This window comes from Orycteropus afer, unplaced genomic scaffold (assembly GCF_000298275.1).
Source record: "Orycteropus afer afer isolate SDZICR_OR568_19922 unplaced genomic scaffold, OryAfe1.0 scaffold00040, whole genome shotgun sequence".
Lineage (NCBI taxonomy): Eukaryota > Metazoa > Chordata > Mammalia > Tubulidentata > Orycteropodidae > Orycteropus > Orycteropus afer.
The window spans coordinates 14,349,898-14,370,565 of NW_006921627.1; the positions used below are offsets into that span (position 1 = coordinate 14,349,898).

Genomic DNA, 20,668 nt, shown 5'->3' on the forward strand with positions numbered 1-20,668 from the left:
ATCTTCTGTGTCTGTGTTAATTGGTTTCCCTTTTCTTTGTTGAAGAGCGTCTGTGCAGTCCTTGTGCCTAGTCCGCCATCTTGCCGGAACTCTCACCCATATGTTTTGAGACAAGCTGATCAACTTTCCATGCCCTATGTACCCTTAGAAGTGATGCTCAGTATTCACAGGTAACCTGTAGATTACATTGAGATCCTAAGCTGGAGGATGCTGGCCTTAATATTCGACTAAATTAGGTCAAGTATAGTCCAACCTTTAAATCTGTGGCTCAAGTCCACAAATTCTACGTGTTATCTCTTAGCTCATCTACTTACTATTTATAAGAACTTGATCTGAAATCTTTCTTGTCTCAACTTCTTTGATGTTTGACTCTTTGCTATCAATCTGTAGTTCTCTGTGCATTCTAGGTTTTCTTCTGGATGATCCATCACATACGGAGAATGAGAGACTCCTGGGTTGGTGTGGAAAGGGGCAGGACTTGGCTGTTTAATATCTTGTTTATTTTGTCTTGTGGTCCTTCCCTTCCATTTCTTCTGTCTTCTTTTCCTCTTGCTCTCTTTTCCTCTGCTCTTCCTGCTCTCCTTGCCAGCCACAGCTGGGAAACCTGTTGCAGGTAAACCGGACCCTGGGCCGGAATGTGCCTCTAGCCTCCCAACTCATCCTGATGCCTAATGGGGCAGTGGCTGCAGTCCAGCAGGAGGTGCCATCCTCACAGTCTCCTGGAGTTCATGCCGATGCAGATCAGGTCAGTGACAACTACTTTAACTGTGGATAGGCTTTGGGGAAAAGAAAGAAAGTTTATGGTCCAGTGCCTACCTTCTGCTTCATTCTATTTTGTAGAATTATTTTTTTTCCCCTCTTTCCTTAATTGCTATAGAATTTTCTTGCCCTTTTATGTTAGGACAAGAAGCAGTTTCTTTTTCTTTATTACATTATTTACTAGGTATACATTATTATTGTTCTTGAGCTTATGCACAATGGTACATACACTACTTTAACAATTTCTACATGTACAATTCAGTGACATAGACATTATTCAAGTTGTTCAGCCATGCTCAGGCTCTTTTTCCAAATTATTCCTCCTTTGTTAACATGAACTCATTGCCCCCTAAGCTTCCTCTCTGACTTTTCAAGTTGCTGTCGTCAGTTTTAGAGCTTGATGTTCAAGGCGTACACCTCTACTAAATAAGCTAACCTGTTGTTTGGTTGGCATATGAAAGTTGGACAAGGAATAAGGAAGATCAAATTGTTGCATTTTAATGGTGGTGTTGGTGAAGAATACTGAAAATACCATGGACTGCTGGAAGAATGAACAAATCTGTCTTGGAAAAAGTATAGCCAGGATGCTCCTTAGAAGCAAGAATGGCCTGACTTTGTCTCATATACTTTGGCCATGTTACCAGAAGGGGCCATTCCCTGGAGAAGGATATCATACTCAGTAAAATTAGAGGGTCAGTGAAAAAGGGAAGCCCCTCAACAAGATGGATTTATAGTGGCTGTGATGATGGGTTCAAGCATGGCAAGAATTGTGAGGATGGTGCAGGACTGGACATTGTTTCATTCTTTTATACATGGGTCACTGAGTCAGAGCTGACTTGATGGTACCTAACAACAGGAACAAAAAAAAAAATTGGTTTAAAGAAGACTTCAGAGAATATTTTTGGTTTAAGGCTTAAAGATTATCTCAGGGCAGCAGTTTGGGATTCATCCAGCCTTAGTGACTTCAGAAAATCTGTATTCTGAGAATTTGGAATTCTGTTCTCACTTTTTCCCTTTTAGTCTGGATTTTTCTATAGAATATTTGATCAAAATGTTCAGTGATGGTAGATGGGCACCATCATGTTGTTTTGATCTATGACAAAGGAGGCATTTGTTCCATTTCTTCTTCCTGTTCCTCACTCAAGGAAGCAGATTTGACTGAAAAGAGCCCTGTGGATCTGCAAAGTGTGACTCTCATTATAGGGCAGATTCCTGATCATCCTTCTAGCCCTCTGTGACTGTTTTATTCAGGAAGTCTCATTCTATCTTCTTGAAGTACTATCTCTTGAAGATAAGGGATGTTTAAGGGAATTCTACTGTTAGATGTGACAGACCTGGCCAAGTTTGTTGGGTGAATATCTGTTCCTTCTACTTAGGAACTACTGCAGTTCTCAAGTGTCAAATCACCTATTCCTATTCCTCTTCACCTTTGTTCTCATTAAAGGTCTTTTTCACTATTACTTCCCCTGGCTTTCTCCGAAAATATATGTATATAAATATATACATTTGGACATAAATTTTTAATTTCTTATGGACGGGATAAAAATAAGCTTATTTTATCCTTTTAGTTTATAAGTTAACAAGTAATTTTTGGGCTCTTTTTTTTTCCTTTTTAACATTTTATTGTGATTTAGTGAAAGTTTACATTGCAAATTAGTTTCCCATTCAACAATTTATGTGCATTTTTTTTCTTGGGACATTAGTTACAATACCCTCAATGTAGCGGCACTCTTCCCACCTCCTCCCTGGGTTCCATTCCCTTTCTTTCCTTACCTTTCCTGCCTTCTGAACTTCATTTTTGGGGAAATGGTGCTCTTTTGGTTTCATATGGTTGATTGTTCTGAAGAGCATGTTCCTCAGGGTGTTATTATTAATTTTATAGGCTTATCCACCTGGCTGACAGGTGATAGTTTGAAGGGTGTCTGTGGGCCATAATGTCAGGGATTGTACCACTTTCAATCAAACCAATAACTCTGGTGTACTTAGGATTTTGAATTTTGTTTTATATTTTTCTCCCACTTTGTCCATGACCTTCTATTGTGATCCCAATCAGAGCCATAGGTCATGGTTGCTGGGTGCCATCTATTTCTGCTGGTCTCAGGCTACTAGAAGCTTTGGTTCATGTGGTCTATTAGTCTTGGAGTAATTGTTTTCTTGAGTCATACATGGGTTTTTTTTCTTGATGTTCTCAGATATGTGCTAGAAATTTTAGACAGTTGAAAAGAAATAATGAGTCTCAACTTTCAAAGCATGTAGAAGTTGAAGGGTGCTACATTGAGTGACATGAGTTTAGAGAAGAGTTGGCTGTATTAGTTTGCAGTGGCTTTGTGGGACACTTGAGCAGATTCTTAATGATGCATAGGATTCGATTTGGAGTGAGAAGAATAAAGAACAGTTCATATATGTAAACATGAGTGTGTGTAGTTGAGGTTAGAGGTGAGGTGGACAAAGTGGAGACAACAGACCTGTTGGTAGAAGAGGCCATTGTTAGGGAGAAGCCTGAAAGCTAAGTAAAGGAGGTATATTTAATTTCATAAGTAGCAGGGGCCATTGCTATTTATTAAGCAGCAGATTCACAGGATAAGGAAAGTACTTTAGAGAGAGTCATCTAGGATATATGCCTGGAGAAAAAGTGATAGAAATTAGGGAATCTGCTGAGAGACTCTTGGGGTCATCTAGTTATGAGGTCTCTCTCTCACTGCCGTCAAGTCGGATCTGACTCATAGCTACCCTTCCTTGGGTTTCTGAGGCGATGTCACTACGGAAGTAGATTGCCCAGCCTTCCTTCTGAGGAGTGGCTGGTGGGTTTGAACCACCAGCCTTCTGGTTAGCAGTCAGATGGCTTAGGCACAACACCACCAGAGCTCCTAGTTACAAAAGTAAGACTTTTATTTTAGATTCTGATAATAGCAGTGGAAGCAGACGATAGATTGGGATTGCTTCCATATCTAGTTCATTTATTTATCCATCTATCATTCTTCAAATATTTGAGTGTCAACATGTGGAGGGACAGAGGGTAGTGTTAAAAATATGAGTCTAATATTAAAGTCAAATTCCAGCTCTAAGACATACTGTATGACCTTGGACAAATAAATGATCTAATACTTTTCTCCCATAGTTTCTTCATCTAGAAGATGGGTATTACAATAAACCTACCTCAGGGTATGTTGTGAGACTAAATGAGTTGATTGATAATGTGTATCTAAGTGATTGGAATAGTGTCTGGACATAATGTCAGGTAATATTATGAATCAGACATTCTTTAGCCTTAGATGCCCAAGATGTCATGATTACTGTAATGATGAGATTAAGGACCACTGAAGCACCAGAAATTAAACAGTCACCTGAATGGTATAATAATTGCTTCATTGGAATAGATCAGAGTGCTCTGAAAATATAGAAAGGGGCCTAATTTAGCCTTGGGAAGGATAGAAGTCAGGAAAGACTTCCTGAAGAGGTGACATTTAAATTTGGGTCTGTAGAAGTTGATAAAGTGAGGACAAGCCAGGGACTCTGAAGCTGCTGAAGGCAGGGAAACAGTTGTTCAAGGAGAGAAGGAGCTTGATATGTTTGAAAGAAGGCCTGCTTCTTAGAGTTTGGTAAAGGGGGCTGAAGATAGTACCAGAGAGTTAGGAGGAACCTCATCTCGTAAGCACTTAGGGCCTATGTTTTAATATTTTTTAAAAATGCATTTTATTGAAATATAATTTATGTACAGTGAAATACACAAAACTGAAGTGACATGGGTCAATGCATTTTTTTTTTTTCAGTGTTCCCTCCTCACTCCTCCCACCCCTGGAAAACAACAAAGTTTACCTCCATATATAAACCTTTCCTTGAACCTCCACAACAATGAACTAATATTATATTTGTCCTTCTGTGATTGACTTTTTTCACTCAACATGATGTCCTCCAAGTTCATTCATATTATGTGATGTTTTGCAGATTCTATATTCTTTAGTGCTGCATAGCATTCCATTGTGTGTATGTATCATAGCTTGGTCATCCACCCTTCTGCTGATGGGCACATAGGTTGTTTCCATCTTTTTGCTATTATACATAGTGCTGCGATGAACATGAGTGTGCATATATCTGTTCCTGTCCTGGCTCTCACCTCTCTAGGATATATACCTAGTAATGGGATTGCTGGGTCAAATGGTATCTCCAATTCTAGCTTTCTAAGGAATCGCCATACTGCTTTCCACAGTGGTTTTATCACTACACAGTCCCACCAGCAGTGTATAAGAAGCCTAATCTCTCCACATCCCCCCCAGCATTTTTTATTTTCTGTCTTGTTTAGTCTTGCCATCAGGGCTGGAGTGAGAGGGTATCTCATTGTTGTTGTGATTTGGAGCTCTCTGATGGCCAATGATTGTGAGCATCTTTTCATGTATTAGCTGGCCCCCTGAATATCCTCCTTGGTGAAGTGTCTCTAATCATGTCTTCTGCCCATTTTTCAGTTGGATTGTTAATTCCTTTGGTGTTGAGGCATTGGAGTTTTCTATAAATTAACTTAGGTATAAGTCCCTTGCCAGATACGTAATTATTGGCAAATATGAATTTGTTGCTGTCATTTTTGTTATGTGCCTTTTCGTGGTGTTGATTTCTTTGTTCCATATAATTTTCTATTCTGAGCTCATTTTGTTAATGAATAGTGTCATCACTTCTTTTCGTTGATACTGTTTTAGTATTTGCTAAATATTTGTGCTGGTCCTCTTTTTTTTATTTTGATGTGAAGGTTTATCATTTTTCTTTGAGGTTACCCTGTGATTTATAGTTTTCTTCTCAAGTTTAGAACAGTTCGTTCTATCTGGTAGTTGTTTTGATATCCCTACCATGTAGAAGTTCTGTGATGACACAGTTTTTTCCCTCTTTTTGGTTTGTAGTTGTCTTCATTTGTTGATTGATGTCTCTGGTTGCCTGTTTACAATCTTGTAGGCTTATTTACTGTGGATACTTCCATAGCTGGTTGGTTTCTGGGTTATATGATCATGTGTGTTAATGGTCAGCTGTTGTTGGCTGTTGTTTCTTTTCTGTCCAAAGGACTCCCTTTAGCATCTCTTGTAAGGTTGGTCTGGTTTTAACAAATTCTCTTAATTTCTGCTTATCTGGAAATGTCCTAATTTCACCACCATATTTGAGGGACAGTTTTGCTGGGTACATAATTTTTGGTTGGAAATTTTTCTTTTTCAAGGTTTTATATATACCATCCCATTGTCTTTTCGCCTGCATGGTTCTGCTGAGAAATCCGAGCTTAGTCTTATTCGTTGCCCCTTGTAGATAACTTTTCATTTTTCCCCGTGTTGCTCTCATGATGCTTTCTTTGTCTTTGGTTTTGGTGTTTGATGATACGTCTTGGTGATTTTTTTTTTGGGTCCATCCTGTTTGGGGTGCGTTGGACTTCCTGAATGGATGTATTCTCATCTTTCATCGTATCAGGGAAGTTCACCTCCAACAAATCTTGGACAATTTTCTCAGTGGTTTCATTTTTCTCTTCCTGTTCTGGAATTCAAGTGACACGTAGGTTGTTCCTTTTGATGGTATCCCCCATGAACCTTAGGCTTTCTTTGTTTTGTTTTGATCTTTTTTCTGATTGATCCCTTTCCAAAGAAGTATTTAGATATTTGTGTTCCATCTCATTAATTCTGTCTTCCATTGCATCAATTCTACTCCTTTGCCCTTTCAATGTGTTATCTGTTTCTGAAAGTTTAGTATTAATCTTCTGGATTTCTACCTGTAGATTTTGAATCCTTTCTAATTTTTCATTTGTTTTGTCATTTTGTTCTTGTAATTTCTTTTGAAATTCTGCTGGGGTTTCTCTGTATTTTCCTTGATCTGTCTCTCAATTCTTTGAAAATACCTAAATAAAATTCTTTTGAATTCCTCATCAGGGAGTTCCAATGCTGTGTCTTCAGCAGGGTTGTGTTTTAGGTCTGTATCCTGGTCCCTTGTATCTCCTGCTTTATCTTGCTTCTTTGTGTGGACTGTGATGCTCTGTTGTTTCTGAGGCATTATGATGTTTTTGTGTTTATATTTTATTGGTGATTGTATGTTGGAGTGACTTGCCCATGATTTTCATGTTCTTTGTTTTGCTTGTATGTTATCTATGCAAGCAGGGTTCTGTGCTGTGATCCTCTACTCACTAGTTGACAGCACTTAGACACTCACCCCCTGTCTCCTTTCCTGTTTGTCCACCTCTTGTATGTCCTTGCTGACCTAGGCAAACAGCCTATTCTTAGGTTCCTGGAATCTGAATGAGAATGCTGTCATCTTAAAATCCAAAGTGGTTTCCACTTGTAAAGATTCAAGATAGTTGTCCCCTTGGTTACTTTAAATATCCAAAATGGCTGCCGTGTGTAAATAATCAAAATGGCTGTGCCCTCCGGACAGTGGAAAGTCAACAGCTCAGGTTGCCTCCCTCCTTGCTGTTTCCTTTCTAGTCATAGGCCACCAGCACAATCCTCCCTGCAGCCCTCGGTAACCAGGGCTGATCTTTAGGTCAATTCTCATGTCCCAACACCACTTGGAAATACTTAGGATGTTGGTCCCATCAGAGTAGCTGACAGTCTGTAGCTCTGACCATCTCCATACTTAATGTTTTCATTCAGGTTTTTCCACTGCTTGGTGCCTAATCCACTTCTGTATAGTTTCTTTCAAAGCTCAGGGCTCCAGGATTATCTTCTGTATCTCTGTCAATTAGTTTTTCTTTTCTTTGTTGAAGAGGGTCTGTGTTGCTTGTCTGCCTATTCCTCCATCTTACTGGAAGCCCCAGGGCCTATATTTTAAAAGACCATGTTGGATTCTCTATGGAGAATAAGTAGAAAGAGTGAGTGAGTATAGGGAGAACAAGAGTAGTATAACACTTCAGGATATAGATGGTGGTTTGGATTAGGCTGGTAGCCATAGAGATGGAGAGAAATGAATAGATTTGAGAAAATGCAGAGTGACAAGTCATTGAAAAAGGTGAACTGATTGAGTAGACGGGAGAGTTGAGGGAGATGCTAGAGATGAGAACTGACATAAATAGTGGGCTGGCTGGTGGTGCAATTTATAAGATGAAGAACAGTGAGAAGAAGTGGATTTAGGGTGTAGTTCTGTTTTGGACCTGTCAAATTAGAAGACCCTGTGAGCCATCTATAAGGATATGTAGAGTCAGCCATATACATAGTTCTTAAGCTAAGTGAAGAGGTCTGGTTGCAGATCAACATTTGGAAGTACTAGGCATACAGATAATTGAAGCCAAGGAAATTTTTGAAATTACCTAGATTAAGAAGAGATGAGTCTTTAAAATAGAGAAAGTCCTGAGGATTTAGAAAATAGACACTTAGAAAATAGAGCAGTTCAAGGCTGGGTAGAGGGTATTGGGCTGGCAAAGGAGAATGGGAAAGAGGAGTCAGAAAATCTGAATTATGTGCTATCATAAAGACAAGGGAAGAGAATGATACAAGGTGTTGTGTGGGTTCCTATGTAGTGGAGGGTGGGATCCTCTGTTGAATGCAGTAGAGAGGTCAGGAAAGATGGATTTATTAACACAGAGGGAGAACCGTTTCAGTGGAGTGATAGAGACTGAAGTAGTATGTAAGTAGGGAGAGAGTATGAATTGACTGAATGGATAGTGAGAATGTAGACAGTGAATGTAAACAGTTGTTAAGAGTTTAGCAGTAATGAGAAGGAAGGTGAAGCTGAGGGATGGTAACGTGCTGGGAGAGAGTTAGTAAAGGAGGTTGAAGAGAGAGGAATTAATATCCTAAGGTTCTTGAGAAGGCAGCAGTGGGACCCAGGGCAGAAAGGATTGGTTTTTCATAGGAAGGAGTGAAGGAAGAAGTGATGAGTGTTTTTGCAAGTAAATGTACAGATTTGATGGTAGAACCATTGAAATAATGCTCATAAAATGGTTTTTATATTCTGTGCAGGAATGAAGTTAACAGCTGATACTGTTGTTGTTATGTGCCATTGAGTTGGACCCGACTCATAGTGATCTCTCCTTGGGTTTCCGAGGCAGTATCACTATGGAAGTAGATTGCCCAACCTTCCTTCCGAGGAGTGGATGGTGGGTTTGAACTGCCAGCCTTCTGATTAGCAGTTACGTGCCTTAGGCACTATGCTACCAGAGCTCCCAGTAGCTGATAGTGAGTGGGAAAGAGGTAGGTGATTTTTGAGGGATAGGGATAGTAGAAAGTTTGAAATGAAATAGTTATTATGGAAAGGAAGGAGATTAGAGAAACTGTAGTTGTTTGCCCCCCCCAAAATTTGATGTTTCGTGTAAATTTCTCTTAAAAACTTTTAAAACTATCTCTCTTAGAAACTATCATCTTTTTACTGCTTTTGCCTGATACTTTTTTTGCTAGAGTCCCTGGGTAATGGAAACACTTAACATACTTGACACTAACTGAAAGGTTAGTAGTTCAGGTTCACCCAAAGGCACTGTGGAAGAAAGCCTTGGCCATCTGCTTCTGCAAAATGAGTCATTGAAAATTCTTTGAAGTATAGTTCTGGTCAGACACCCAGGGTTGCCATGAGTCAGAATTGGTCCACTTGGTATCTGGAGTGTGTCTGCTTTTAATTCTCTTCCACATTACTGTCAGATGTCAGAATAAGTTTTTTTTTTTTTTTTTAATAAGAAAATATATGTCATTACTAATATTTTTAATTGTGCTTTTAGCACACAGATTTGATAAATTATAATCCTTGATTCATGGCACACTATAATAATTGGTTCATTTATGGCCCACTTTTATTTATTCAGTAATTTTTAAAAAATGTGTTAAACAGGTCTCCTTCTGAGGAGTGGCTGGTGGGTTTGAACCAGGCTTCTAGTTAGGAGTCAAGTGTCTTAGGCACTACCCTTGATGGCACATAACAACAACAAGAAGTAGGTCTCAGTTCTGTCTCTTCCCTGCTCCTACCTGTAGTGACAATCATTCTGATTCTTAGATTCATCCTTTTGTTATGCCCCTTTTGATATTGTTTTTATTGCACTTACATGGTTTATAAGAAGTACTTTTTATTATGGAAAATTTCAAACATACAGAAAAATAAAATGAATTGCTATGTATCTATCGTGTAGCTTCAGACCAATTTGTTTACTGTCCATGCTCTTTTCCACCAGTGAATTATTTTCAAATAAATTCCAGGCACCATACCATTTTATATGCACACATATACACACATTTAAATTAACAGTGTTCTTATACTGTATGTAATCTTTAGTCTTCTTGAGAATGCTTTCTTAGCATATTGTCAAGATCAGTCTATATTGTTGCATGTTACAGTTTATTCATCTTTTGTTGATGGGCATTTTAGGTTGGTTGTAGGCTTTTGTTATTGTAAATAGTGCTGCTGTGAATAGTTTTATATAAATGTCTTCTGGTGTGTGTTGGCAAAAATTTCTTTTATAGATTTTCCTGGGTTATATAATGTGTGAATGCCTGACAACATTTAGGATATGATGTTAGCTTTTTTTCCCACAGTGGTTGTCCTGATTTACACGAGCTCTGGTAGCATAGTGCCTAAGGCACTTGACTGCTAACCAGAAGGCCAGAGGTTCAAACCCACCAGCCACTCCTCGGAAGGAAGGTTGGGCAATCTCCTTCCCTAGTGGTATTGCCTTGAAAACCCAAGGAGGGGAGGGGTCGTTATGAGTCGGGCCTGACTCGATGGCACAAACAACGACAATAGCGACGTATTAGGGGATATTTCAGCTACAGATTTTACCATGTTTATTTGATTAATATTCTTTAGTGGTTTCCTTTAATCGAATAAGTGGTCATTCCTTCCCTGTATTCATATTGTGGAGTACTTATTATGTGCTCGGCACTGTGTTAGGTGCATGGAACATAGCAAGGAATCAGATAAACTTCCTGTTTCCAAATTAAAGTTCAGTCTTTCCCGCCTTTAATAAACCAGGTCCTTCATGATCTGGCATCATTCTATCTCCTTAGCCTCAGCCTACCTTTCTTGCTTTATTTCTTGCCACTTCCTGAAACTCAGTCCCAATGTTATGAGTTATTCACAGTTTCCAAAAGCACTGTGCTCTGTTCTGGCTCTGTGGCCTTGCAAATGCTGTTACCTATGTCTTCAAACCCTTACCGTCACTATTATCTGCTGCATCTCAGATCAAACATGAACTGTTCTAGGAAGTCTTTGCTGATCTCCCTACTCAGAATTTATCTTCCTTCTCTGTACTGCCATGTTATGTGCCGTCGAGTCAGACCCAACTTATACAGACCCTCCTTGGGTTTCCAAGGCAGTATCACTATGAAAGTAGGACTTGAAAAAAAAAAAAATTACTGTGCTTTAGATTAACGTTTACAGAGCAAATTTGTTTTCCATCACTAGTTTGTATATAAAGTGTTCCATGACATTGGTTGTATTCCCCACAGTGTGTCAGCACTCTCCCCATTTCAGTCCTGGTTTCCCTGTTTTTTTTTTGTCTGAATTTTCTATCCCTTCCTGCCTTTGGATCTTTGCTTTTGGGCAAATGTCCTTTAGATCTTGTATAATTGATTGTTTTAGGGAACACTATTCCTCTTAGGTATTATTGTTTATTTTATGGTCCTGTCTGTTTGGCTGAAAGGTGGTCTCCAGGAATGGTTTCAGTTGTAGATCTGAAGGGTATCTTGGGGGACATAGCTTTAGGGGTTAATTCAGTCTCTGTCAGACCAGTTAGTTTGCTCTTTTTTGGTGAATTTTAATTTTTGTCCTACATTTTTCTCCTTTTCTGTCCAGGAACCCTCTCTTGTGATCCCGGCCAGAGCAGTCATTAGTGGTATCTGGGCACCATCTAGCGCTTCTGGTCTTAGGATCATGTAGGCAGGCTATAGTTAATGTGGTCCATTAGTCCTTTGGACTAATTGCTCCCTTGAGTCTTTGATTTTCTTCACTCTCCTTTGCTCCGGAACGGAAGAGACCAATATATCTTAGATGGCTGCTCAAACTTTTTTTTTTTTCCCTTTCCCCCACCCTCCATAGCTTACAGACTTTTAAGACCCTAAACACTACTCACCAGAGTAGGATATGGAACATTGTCTTTGTGAACTGTGGTGTGCCAGTTGATGGAGGTGTCTCCCGAATCTGTGGTCCTTAGCCTTCAAGCCGAGGAACTTCATCCCATGAGGTGTTTAGTTATGTCCAAGACATTTTAAGGAGTAAATGACTAGATTTAATAATAGACCTGATAGAAATGAAGGAGACTAAAAAATCAGATGTGATTTTGAAGTTCTTCCCTGGCAGACTAGGAGGCCTTTATTGTATATTCTTATAAAGGTGGTGGAATGAGTTGAAGTGGGCTGTGGAGTGACACTCTAGCTATTTTGGCTGCTTCTGAATCGGTCACAGAAATCTTTGACCTTAGTGCTCCTGTTCCCTTTTATCTAATGTTTTTCTTATCTTTTAGGTGCAGAACTTGGCAGTGAGGAACCAACAGGCCTCAGCCCAAGGACCCCAAATGCAAGGCTCAACTCAGAAGGCCATTCCTCCTGGAACCTCCCCTACCTCTAGCCTTTCCCAGGCCTCTAGCCAGGCCCTTGCTGTGGCTCAGGCTTCCTCTGGGGCCACAGGACAGTCCCTCAATCTTAGCCAAGCTGGTGGAGGCAGTGGAAATAGCATCCCCGGGTCCATGGGTCCAGGAGGTGGTGGCCAGGCACCTGGGGGCTTGGGTCAGTTGCCTTCCTCAGGAATGGGTGGTGGTGGGAGCTGTCCCAGGAAAGGCACAGGAGTGGTACAGCCCTTGCCTGCAGCCCAAACAGTGACTGTGAGCCAGGGTAGCCAGACAGAGGCAGAAAGTGCAGCAGCCAAGAAGGCAGAAGCAGAGGGGAGTGGTCAGCAGAACGTGGGCATGAACCTGACACGGACAGCAACACCTGCTCCCAGCCAGACCCTGATTAGCTCAGGTGGGTTAGTTGTTCTCTCTCAGGATGTCATTATTCTCTCAGAAATTGTTTGAAATCTTCAGAGTACATTCTTTGCTTTTATTCCCTGCTTCTCTTGGCCCTGGAGTAATGGAAGAAAAGTCGCATCAGTCTTGAACTTAGTGTCTGGGGAGATAGGAGAATAGGTGTAACAGATTGATCTTGTATGTTTGTAGTAGGCAGCAGTCACTTTATAAGTAGCGTTATCCTCTCTTTCTTAGGTGTTGAATTCTTCAGTTTATTCAGTCTACCCATTCATTCACCCAGTTCTTACCAAATTGCCTACTGTGTCCTAGGAAGTGCTGGGCTATAGCTTTGAAAAGCAAACTCCCAGTCTTCATAGGGCTTGTCTCTTTTGCTGAGTACTGAATGAGAGGATTTGATATTTAAGTATAACAAAGAAAATAAAAGCGAGGTAAAGGCAAGAGAATTTTGAGAATTGATAAGTGGTTAAGCAAGGGAATTCCTCTCCTTGAGATCATGAGGACTATAAAAGGTCCTGTCTGCAGGGAAGAGTATGGATGAGGTGTAAACTCTGCCTTGTAGGATAGATTTCTATTCATTATGAATCTACAACTAGTTACAACTTGGAAAGATGATTTTACTTTATAATGATTCTTGTTTTCTGCTCATCTCTTTGTTCCACTGTGGGCATGTGCCTATAGCCACCTACACACAGATACAGCCCCATTCACTGATTCAGCAACAACAACAGATCCACCTACAGCAGAAACAGGTGGTGATCCAGCAGCAGATTGCCATCCACCATCAGCAACAGTTCCAGCACCGTCAATCGCAACTACTCCACACAGCCACCCACCTCCAGTTGGCCCAGCAGCAGCAGCAGCAGCAACAGCAGCAGCAACAACAGCAGCAGCAGCAGCAGCAGCAGCAGCAGCAGCAGCAGCAGCAAGCCACAACCCTCACTGCCCCTCAGCCACCACAGGTCCCACCTACTCAGCAGGTCCCACCTTCCCAGTCGCAGCAGCAAGCTCAAACCCTGGTTGTTCAACCCATGCTTCAGTCTTCACCCCTCTCTCTCCCACCTGACCCAACCCCTAAGCCACCCATCCCAATCCCCATCCAATCCAAACCATCTGTAGCACCTATCAAGCCTCCTCAGTTAGGGGCTGCTAAGATGTCCGCTACCCAACAACCACCACCTCACATCCCTGTGCAAGTTGTAGGCACCCGACAGCCAGGTACAGCCCAGGCACAAGCTTTGGGGTTAGCACAGCTGGCAGCTGCTGTGCCTGCTTCCCGCGGGATGCCAGGTGCAGTGCAGTCAGCTGGTCAGGCCCATTTGGCTGCCTCGCCACCTTCATCTCAGGCTCCTGGTGCACTGCAGGAGTGCCCTCCCACATTGGCCCCTGGGATGACCCTTGCCCCTGTTCAGGGGACAGCACATGTTGTAAAGGGTGGGACAACAACCTCCTCACCTGTTGTAGCCCAGGTTCCTGCTGCCTTCTACATGCAGTCTGTGCACCTGCCGGTGAGTGATGTCTGATGTTTTGAAAAAAAAAAAACTCTGTCCATAAGAGTAGACTTGGGCCCCAGTGGAAACAGAGCTTAATTTAATAGGATTAAAGTGTTGAGGTTATAATACTGGTATTTACCTGTTACTTGTGTGAGAGGAGTGAGACAGGCATACACACACACACACACACACACACATTAATATATATACCTGACTTTATATTCGTAATTTGCTTCTGAAATTATTCTAGATTTGAGTGTTGTTGTTAAGTGCTGTCGAGTCGTTTCTGACTCATAGCGACCCCATGCCCAGCAGAACGAAACACTGCCCGATCCCACGCCAGCCCCACAATCCCTGCTATACTGGAGCCCATCATCGCAGCCACCGTGTCAATCCATCTCGTTGAAGGCCTCCCCCTCTTTCGTCAACCCTCCACCCTACCAAGCATGACATTCTTCTCCAGGGAATGGTCCCTCTTACAACATGACCAAAATAGGTGAGACGAAGTCTGGCCATTCTTGCTTCCAAGGAGCATTCTGGCTGCACTTCCTCCACTTGAGTGTGTACAAAGCTAAATCAAGATTACCTTGACCAAATCCATGTTTAGAAAAAACAGTTCTTATATGGAAGTAATTATGGAATTAAGGAATTCCACTTACTGACTAATATCGTTTTCTTTCTTCTCCCTTTCCTACTCATTATAAAGGGCAAACCCCAGACATTGGCTGTCAAACGCAAGGCTGAGTCTGAAGAAGAGAGAGAAGATGTCTCCACATTGGGATCAATGCTTCCTGCCAAGGCATCTCCAGTAGCAGAGAGCCCAAAGGCCATGGAGGAGAAGAGCAGTCTTGGAGGTGAGTAACTTCTAAAATAAATGCTGTTGGAGTATACAGAGATAGACAGAATTCTGAATGAGCCAGAGTTCAGTAGAAAATGGCCTGAACCAGAGAACCGGAGGACAATTAAGTAGTTGCGAAAACCAGGGAATCCAGAGTGAATAATCAAGGATGAAAATGTATTATTGTGGAAGATCTGCCTGTATCAGTTATTCCATTCCATATCTTTGTTTTCCAGAGAAAGCTGAACCAGTGATTGGTGTGAATGCTAATACTCCAAGCAGTGAACTAGTAACTCTGACCCCTGCCCCATCAGCACCACCTACGCTGGCCATGGTGACTAGACAAATGGGTGACTCCAAACCTCCACAGGCTATTGTGAAGCCTCAGATTCTCACTCACATTATTGAAGGCTTTGTTATCCAGGAAGGAGCCGAACCTTTCCCGGTGAGGGTAGAGCCGTAAGGTGGGACTTTAAAGTAGGGACCTTGTCTGATTTCAGACTCCACTAAACACAAAAGACACAGAGCTATATTATGGTGCCATTAGGTTAGCTGTAAAGAAGGTAAAGAAAAGGCAAAAACATTTGGGTCTGAAAACGAATGTTGGGAGACAGGAGTAAAAAGGAAGATGGTAACCTTTAAAGCTGTGGTGTGTTTAGACAAAACAGGTGATTTTATAGTGAAAAAAATCGTGGTAGACAAGTGGCACTTTTCCTAGGTTTTGCATTAGTTGCAGAACCAAGAGTCCAGAACTGAGTATCTTGAGTCCTAGTGCATTCTGTGCACCTTAACAAGGAAAAGGACAAAATAGGGAGCTAGGGCAGGAGCCTGTTCTCTGACAACAAGCTTCAGTTGTGTCACTAGTGGCATGTGGACCATACCGTGTGACATTCGGGTTGACACTAAAGTGACTGTACAATTTTTGTGCAATACTTCAGAAATTTTGTATTTTTTATAAAAACATCCCTGCAGTTGGTTATAACAGCAAAAACATTTTTGATAATCCCTAGCTTATGTGTATCAGTATACCTACAAGTTTAAAATGCTAAGCTGATTTTACTTTTTGAACCTTCTGATCTCTTTTTGGAGCTGTCATTGTTACTAAATTATATTGGTGCTTCGAATTGTGGTTTCACCTGCATGTGCTACAAATGTGTATTTTTGTCAGTGCTGTTTTTATACTTGGTGATTCTGTCATTTTTCTGGTTTTTTAGCTACAGTATTATGGTAATTAATGTTTGCACCTATATCAAGAACTTTTTTGGGAATGAAGTAGTAATTAAAAGGAAAAGGAGAAAAATTAAAAGGCTTCCGCTCAGTTACTAATAGTGAATAATGTAATTCAGTATAGATTTTACAAAACAATTTTGTTAGTATTCCTATAATCTAAGAAATATTACATTTAAGCAATTTACAACTAAATCACATTCTAAGATTAAAATTCTTTATGGTTTGGTAGGGGAGGCGGCCTGTGAAGTTTGACACTATATGGCACTGGGTGATGCTACTAAATGGCTTATCTGAAAAAAGCCAATTAGATTCTTGAATTCTTGATTGCCATGTTGAAAGTAATTCTATCTGAATCAGACTTGGTCATTAATTCAGATACAGGCAAAGGCATAATGGTGAAGAGTTTTGGAGAAGAGGTTATTTATATAAGGGACAGAAAGGAAATAGGCTAACTTAACTGTAAACTTTTTCTGGGACAGGTTGGTTGTTCTCAGTTACTGAAAGAGTCTGAAAAGCCACTCCAGACGGGTCTCCCATCAGGGCTGAATGAGAATCAATCATGTGACCCCTTGGGAGGGGACAGTCCATCTGCGGGTGAGTATTTAGAAACCCATCCAGGGTAGGAGGTTCATAGATACATGTTAGATGACTTAGGTATAATAGTAACTGTTATTTAAAATGAGAAATATGTGAAGTTTGTTTAATACCCACCCCCCTACCCCTACTGCCTTCAAGTCATTTCTGACTCATAGCAACTCTACAGGACAGAGTAGAACTGCCCCAAAAGAGTTTCCAAGGCTAGAATCTTTACAAAAGCAGACTTCCACATCTTCCTCCTACGGAGCACCTGGTGGGTTTGAAGCAGTGACCTTTTGGTTAGCAGCTGAGCACTTTAACAACTGTGCCACCAGGCTCCTTATCTACACACAGAAACCATACTTATGTATCAGAGTATATAGAATCACAACAGAAGTTACCAGGGGAATTTTATCAGGCTAAAATAACACATTTTTCTTTATTACAAGACTTTATTTTTCAAAAGATGATCTGAAACAGGACATTTACAGTTTTACTTTCAAGTTTTCCTTATTCTAGATTCTGTAATCTATACTAAGAACTTTTCTAGTCTTGTAAAGTAGTTCTTCTTTCTCATTAGAAAATGGAGTATATCTAGAATCTGAGAGTAAAAATAGATAAAATTAGTAAGAGACAATTTAGAATGGAAATTATTGTTGTTGTTGCTTTGTGCCATCGAGTCGGACCTGACTCAAAGCGACCCCTCCTTGGGTTTCCGAGGCAGTATCACTACGGAAGTAGATTGCCCCATCTTCCTTTCTAGGAGTGGCTGGTGGGTTTGAACCACCAGCCTTCTGGTTAGTAGTCAGGTGCCTTAGGCACTACGCTGCCAGAGCTCCCAATAGTCTGGCTTAAAGTTAAGAAGACTTTATGAAGTTCTTGAAGGACAAATCCTCATGGTTTTGGATTTTGAATTTCTTTTAAAAAATTTATTATAAAACTTTGAGATGTAAGATTATAGGGATCAAATAATGAACCCCCTGTTCCTGTGACCCTGCTTCAACAGTGATCAACTCTTGGCCAGTCTCATTTCATCAGTAATACCCACCTTCTCCCTTCCTAGATTATGGATTTTGTACTTTGTGTTTTAGGGATTCCTAATTAGGCTGTGTAGATCTTTGGGGGAATACTATCTTGGTATATAACTAAGTGATGGCAGTCAAGCACAAGGCCTAATGATGTCCTGAGTGGTAGCAGACACTGATGGCAACTCTCCCGCTGTGCCTATTTTTATTTTTCCAGAACTAGATAAGAAGGCAAATCTCCTGAAGTGCGAGTACTGTGGGAAGTACGCCCCTGCGGAGCAATTTCGAGGCTCTAAGAGGTTCTGCTCCGTGACGTGCGCTAAGAGGTCAGCATAATTCATTCCTCCTCCTAATGCCATACCCCTTCCTTGGGATCATCTCACAGCTATATTTTATCTCCTTTGCTTTCATTCCCTCCCCTAGATCCACTCTTAAAATACCAATTCACATTTAGGGCCAGGTAGCAGGGTAGTTTATAGCACCTTTGATACCTTTTATAGAACCCTGTATATGCTCTGACTTGTAGGTACAATGTGAGCTGTAGCCACCAGTTCCGACTGAAGAGGAAAAAAATGAAAGAGTTTCAAGAAGCCAACTATGCTCGTGTTCGCCGGCGGGGGCCCCGCCGCAGCTCCTCTGACATCGCTCGTGCCAAGATCCAGGGCAAGCGCCACCAGGTGAGCTTCGGTTACAGAGCCAGCTTCAAAGCTGACCTTTTCTCCTCCTCCCCTACAGGGCAGTACTTGGTCTCACATGGATTGCATTAATCCAAATTTCACAACACCCTGACCTCCTTTATCTCCTTCCACCTGACTATTGGTTCACATACCCATTAATCTTTATAACAATTGCTAGTGATATAGGTAAGAAAGAGAAAAATCAAGAAAATGATGTGGTTTATAGTTTATAATTGAAACACTCTTTAAGAGTGGACTAGTATCTTTGGGCATTTGCAAGTGAAGTGGAAATTATTTCACATGGTAAGCTTAGCCTTTCCTCTGTGCCCAGTATTAACGGTTGGGAGGGCAGGACTAATGACACGGAGTTATTCTTGATGTCACTGTGTTGCTTTTTTCTCTGTAGGGTCAAGAGGACTCTAGTCGGGGTTCAGATAATTCCAGTTATGATGAAGCACTCTCTCCAACATCTCCTGGCCCTTTATCAGTGAGAGCTGGGCATGGAGAACGTGACCTGGGGAACCCCAATACAGCTCCACCAACACCAGAATTACATGGCATCAACCCTGTGTTCCTGTCCAGTAACCCAAGCCGTTGGAGTGTAGAGGAGGTTTACGAATTTATTGCTTCACTACAAGGTACTGAGGGCCTCTTCAGTAGAACCCAGGGCACGTATATGCTTAGTTACTTAGTTTTCCTAAGGCCATCCAAATGGCCCATTGTCAGGGAACATATACCTGATTAACTGATTTTTAAAAGTATCTGTATATTAGTGCTTCTCCATATAGGTAGTACAAAGGCTCACATTTTTAGTATTTGTTCAAGTTACTTGCCCACAGCCTGGTTTCTTAATTTCTTTCTGGACTAACATCGTTCTCTACAACGCCAGCAGTTTTGCAGTTTTTCATCCTATCATTCAGCTATGTTTCTTGCAAAAGTATTTGGAGAAAGATGGTTTTTTGCATGGGATTTACTGATAACATCCATAGAAAAGACTTTTCATTGGAGAAAGTGATTAGAAACTAAGGGACCATTTTGCCACACTCTCTTGAAGGCGAGACTGTTTATAAATTGTCTTAACAAAGAATTTTCTCCAGAAAAGAAGAATCATGGCTTGCTAGATTTGTCTAGATCCTGGGCCCTTAAACAAAATGTCACAAAGGCTCTTAACCTTGATTATTTTAACAAGGGTAACAGAAAGCATGTATATATTTTTACCCTCTTTACCAAGTCATTTAGGAGCTCTGGTGGCATAGTGCCCAAGGCATTTGATTACTAACCAGAAGGCTGGCCCTTCAAACCCACCAGCCATTCCTCAGAAGGAAGACTGGGCGATCTACTTACGTAGTGATACTGCCTCGGAAACCCAAGGAGGGGTCGCTGAGTCATATTGACTTGACGGCAGTGAGTTTGGTGTTTTTAGGTTACCAAGTCATTTGGATGAAGTTATTTCAGTGGACTTATAGTTGTTCTTTCTTGTCCTTGGCTTTTTGTCATTTGCCCTAATTTCACCTTGCTTGCCATCTGAGGCCTTTATATTACTGACTTCAGGAAAAGTGAGTTCCCCTTTGGGATTACTCTTTGGGAGGCATGTTTATTCATCTTTACTTTCCCACTTTTATTCTCTGGAGTGTTATCATGCAGTTTCTCACACGTTTCCACCATTTCCTTCTAGGCTGCCAAGAGATTGCAGAGGAGTTTCGTTCCCAGGAGATTGATGGACAGGCCCTTTTATTACTTAAAGAAGAACATCTTATGAGTGCCATGAACATCAAGCTTGGTCCTGCCCTCAAGATCTGCGCCAAGATAAATGTCCTCAAGGAGACCTAACGTGCCCTCTTGCACAAACAAGCCTCAGACAGACACTCCTTACTGTTCAGGTCATATAACCTGGTACCAGTAGAGACTTTATAGGGAAGAACTGTCCCAGTTTTATAAATCTTCTGTAGAGGGGATTACTGAGACAGGGAAGAGGAGTGCAAGAACTGGTTGCTGGTGCTATATGGCAGCAGCTTCTGATATTTTCCTCTGGGTTCTACTTTATTTTTAAAAAAATCTTTGCAATTCTCACCATTCCCAGTGACCCTAATTCTACCTTTCTCAAACTGGCAGTCTAGAAAACTAGTGCTGCTGAGCCTTATCCTGGAGTGGAGCATCTAGCCAGGGTTTCATTTCTC

At 41.1% G+C, this 20,668-nt stretch overlaps 1 protein-coding gene across 1 annotated transcript in view; it reads left to right on the plus strand.

The window, feature by feature from the left end:
* Window positions 1-20,321, plus strand: part of PHC1 (polyhomeotic homolog 1) — a 30,600-nt gene extending 10,279 nt beyond the window's left edge. Inside the window, exons 7-16 of the mRNA XM_007937162.1 lie at window positions 590-745; window positions 12,155-12,650; window positions 13,334-14,160; window positions 14,852-14,999; window positions 15,220-15,428; window positions 16,693-16,807; window positions 18,032-18,140; window positions 18,341-18,491; window positions 18,898-19,129; window positions 20,167-20,321. Coding sequence (XP_007935353.1) covers window positions 590-745; window positions 12,155-12,650; window positions 13,334-14,160; window positions 14,852-14,999; window positions 15,220-15,428; window positions 16,693-16,807; window positions 18,032-18,140; window positions 18,341-18,491; window positions 18,898-19,129; window positions 20,167-20,321 — 2,598 coding nt within the window. The remainder of the gene's footprint in view (window positions 1-589; window positions 746-12,154; window positions 12,651-13,333; window positions 14,161-14,851; window positions 15,000-15,219; window positions 15,429-16,692; window positions 16,808-18,031; window positions 18,141-18,340; window positions 18,492-18,897; window positions 19,130-20,166) is intronic.
* Window positions 20,322-20,668: the final 347 nt, after the last annotated feature.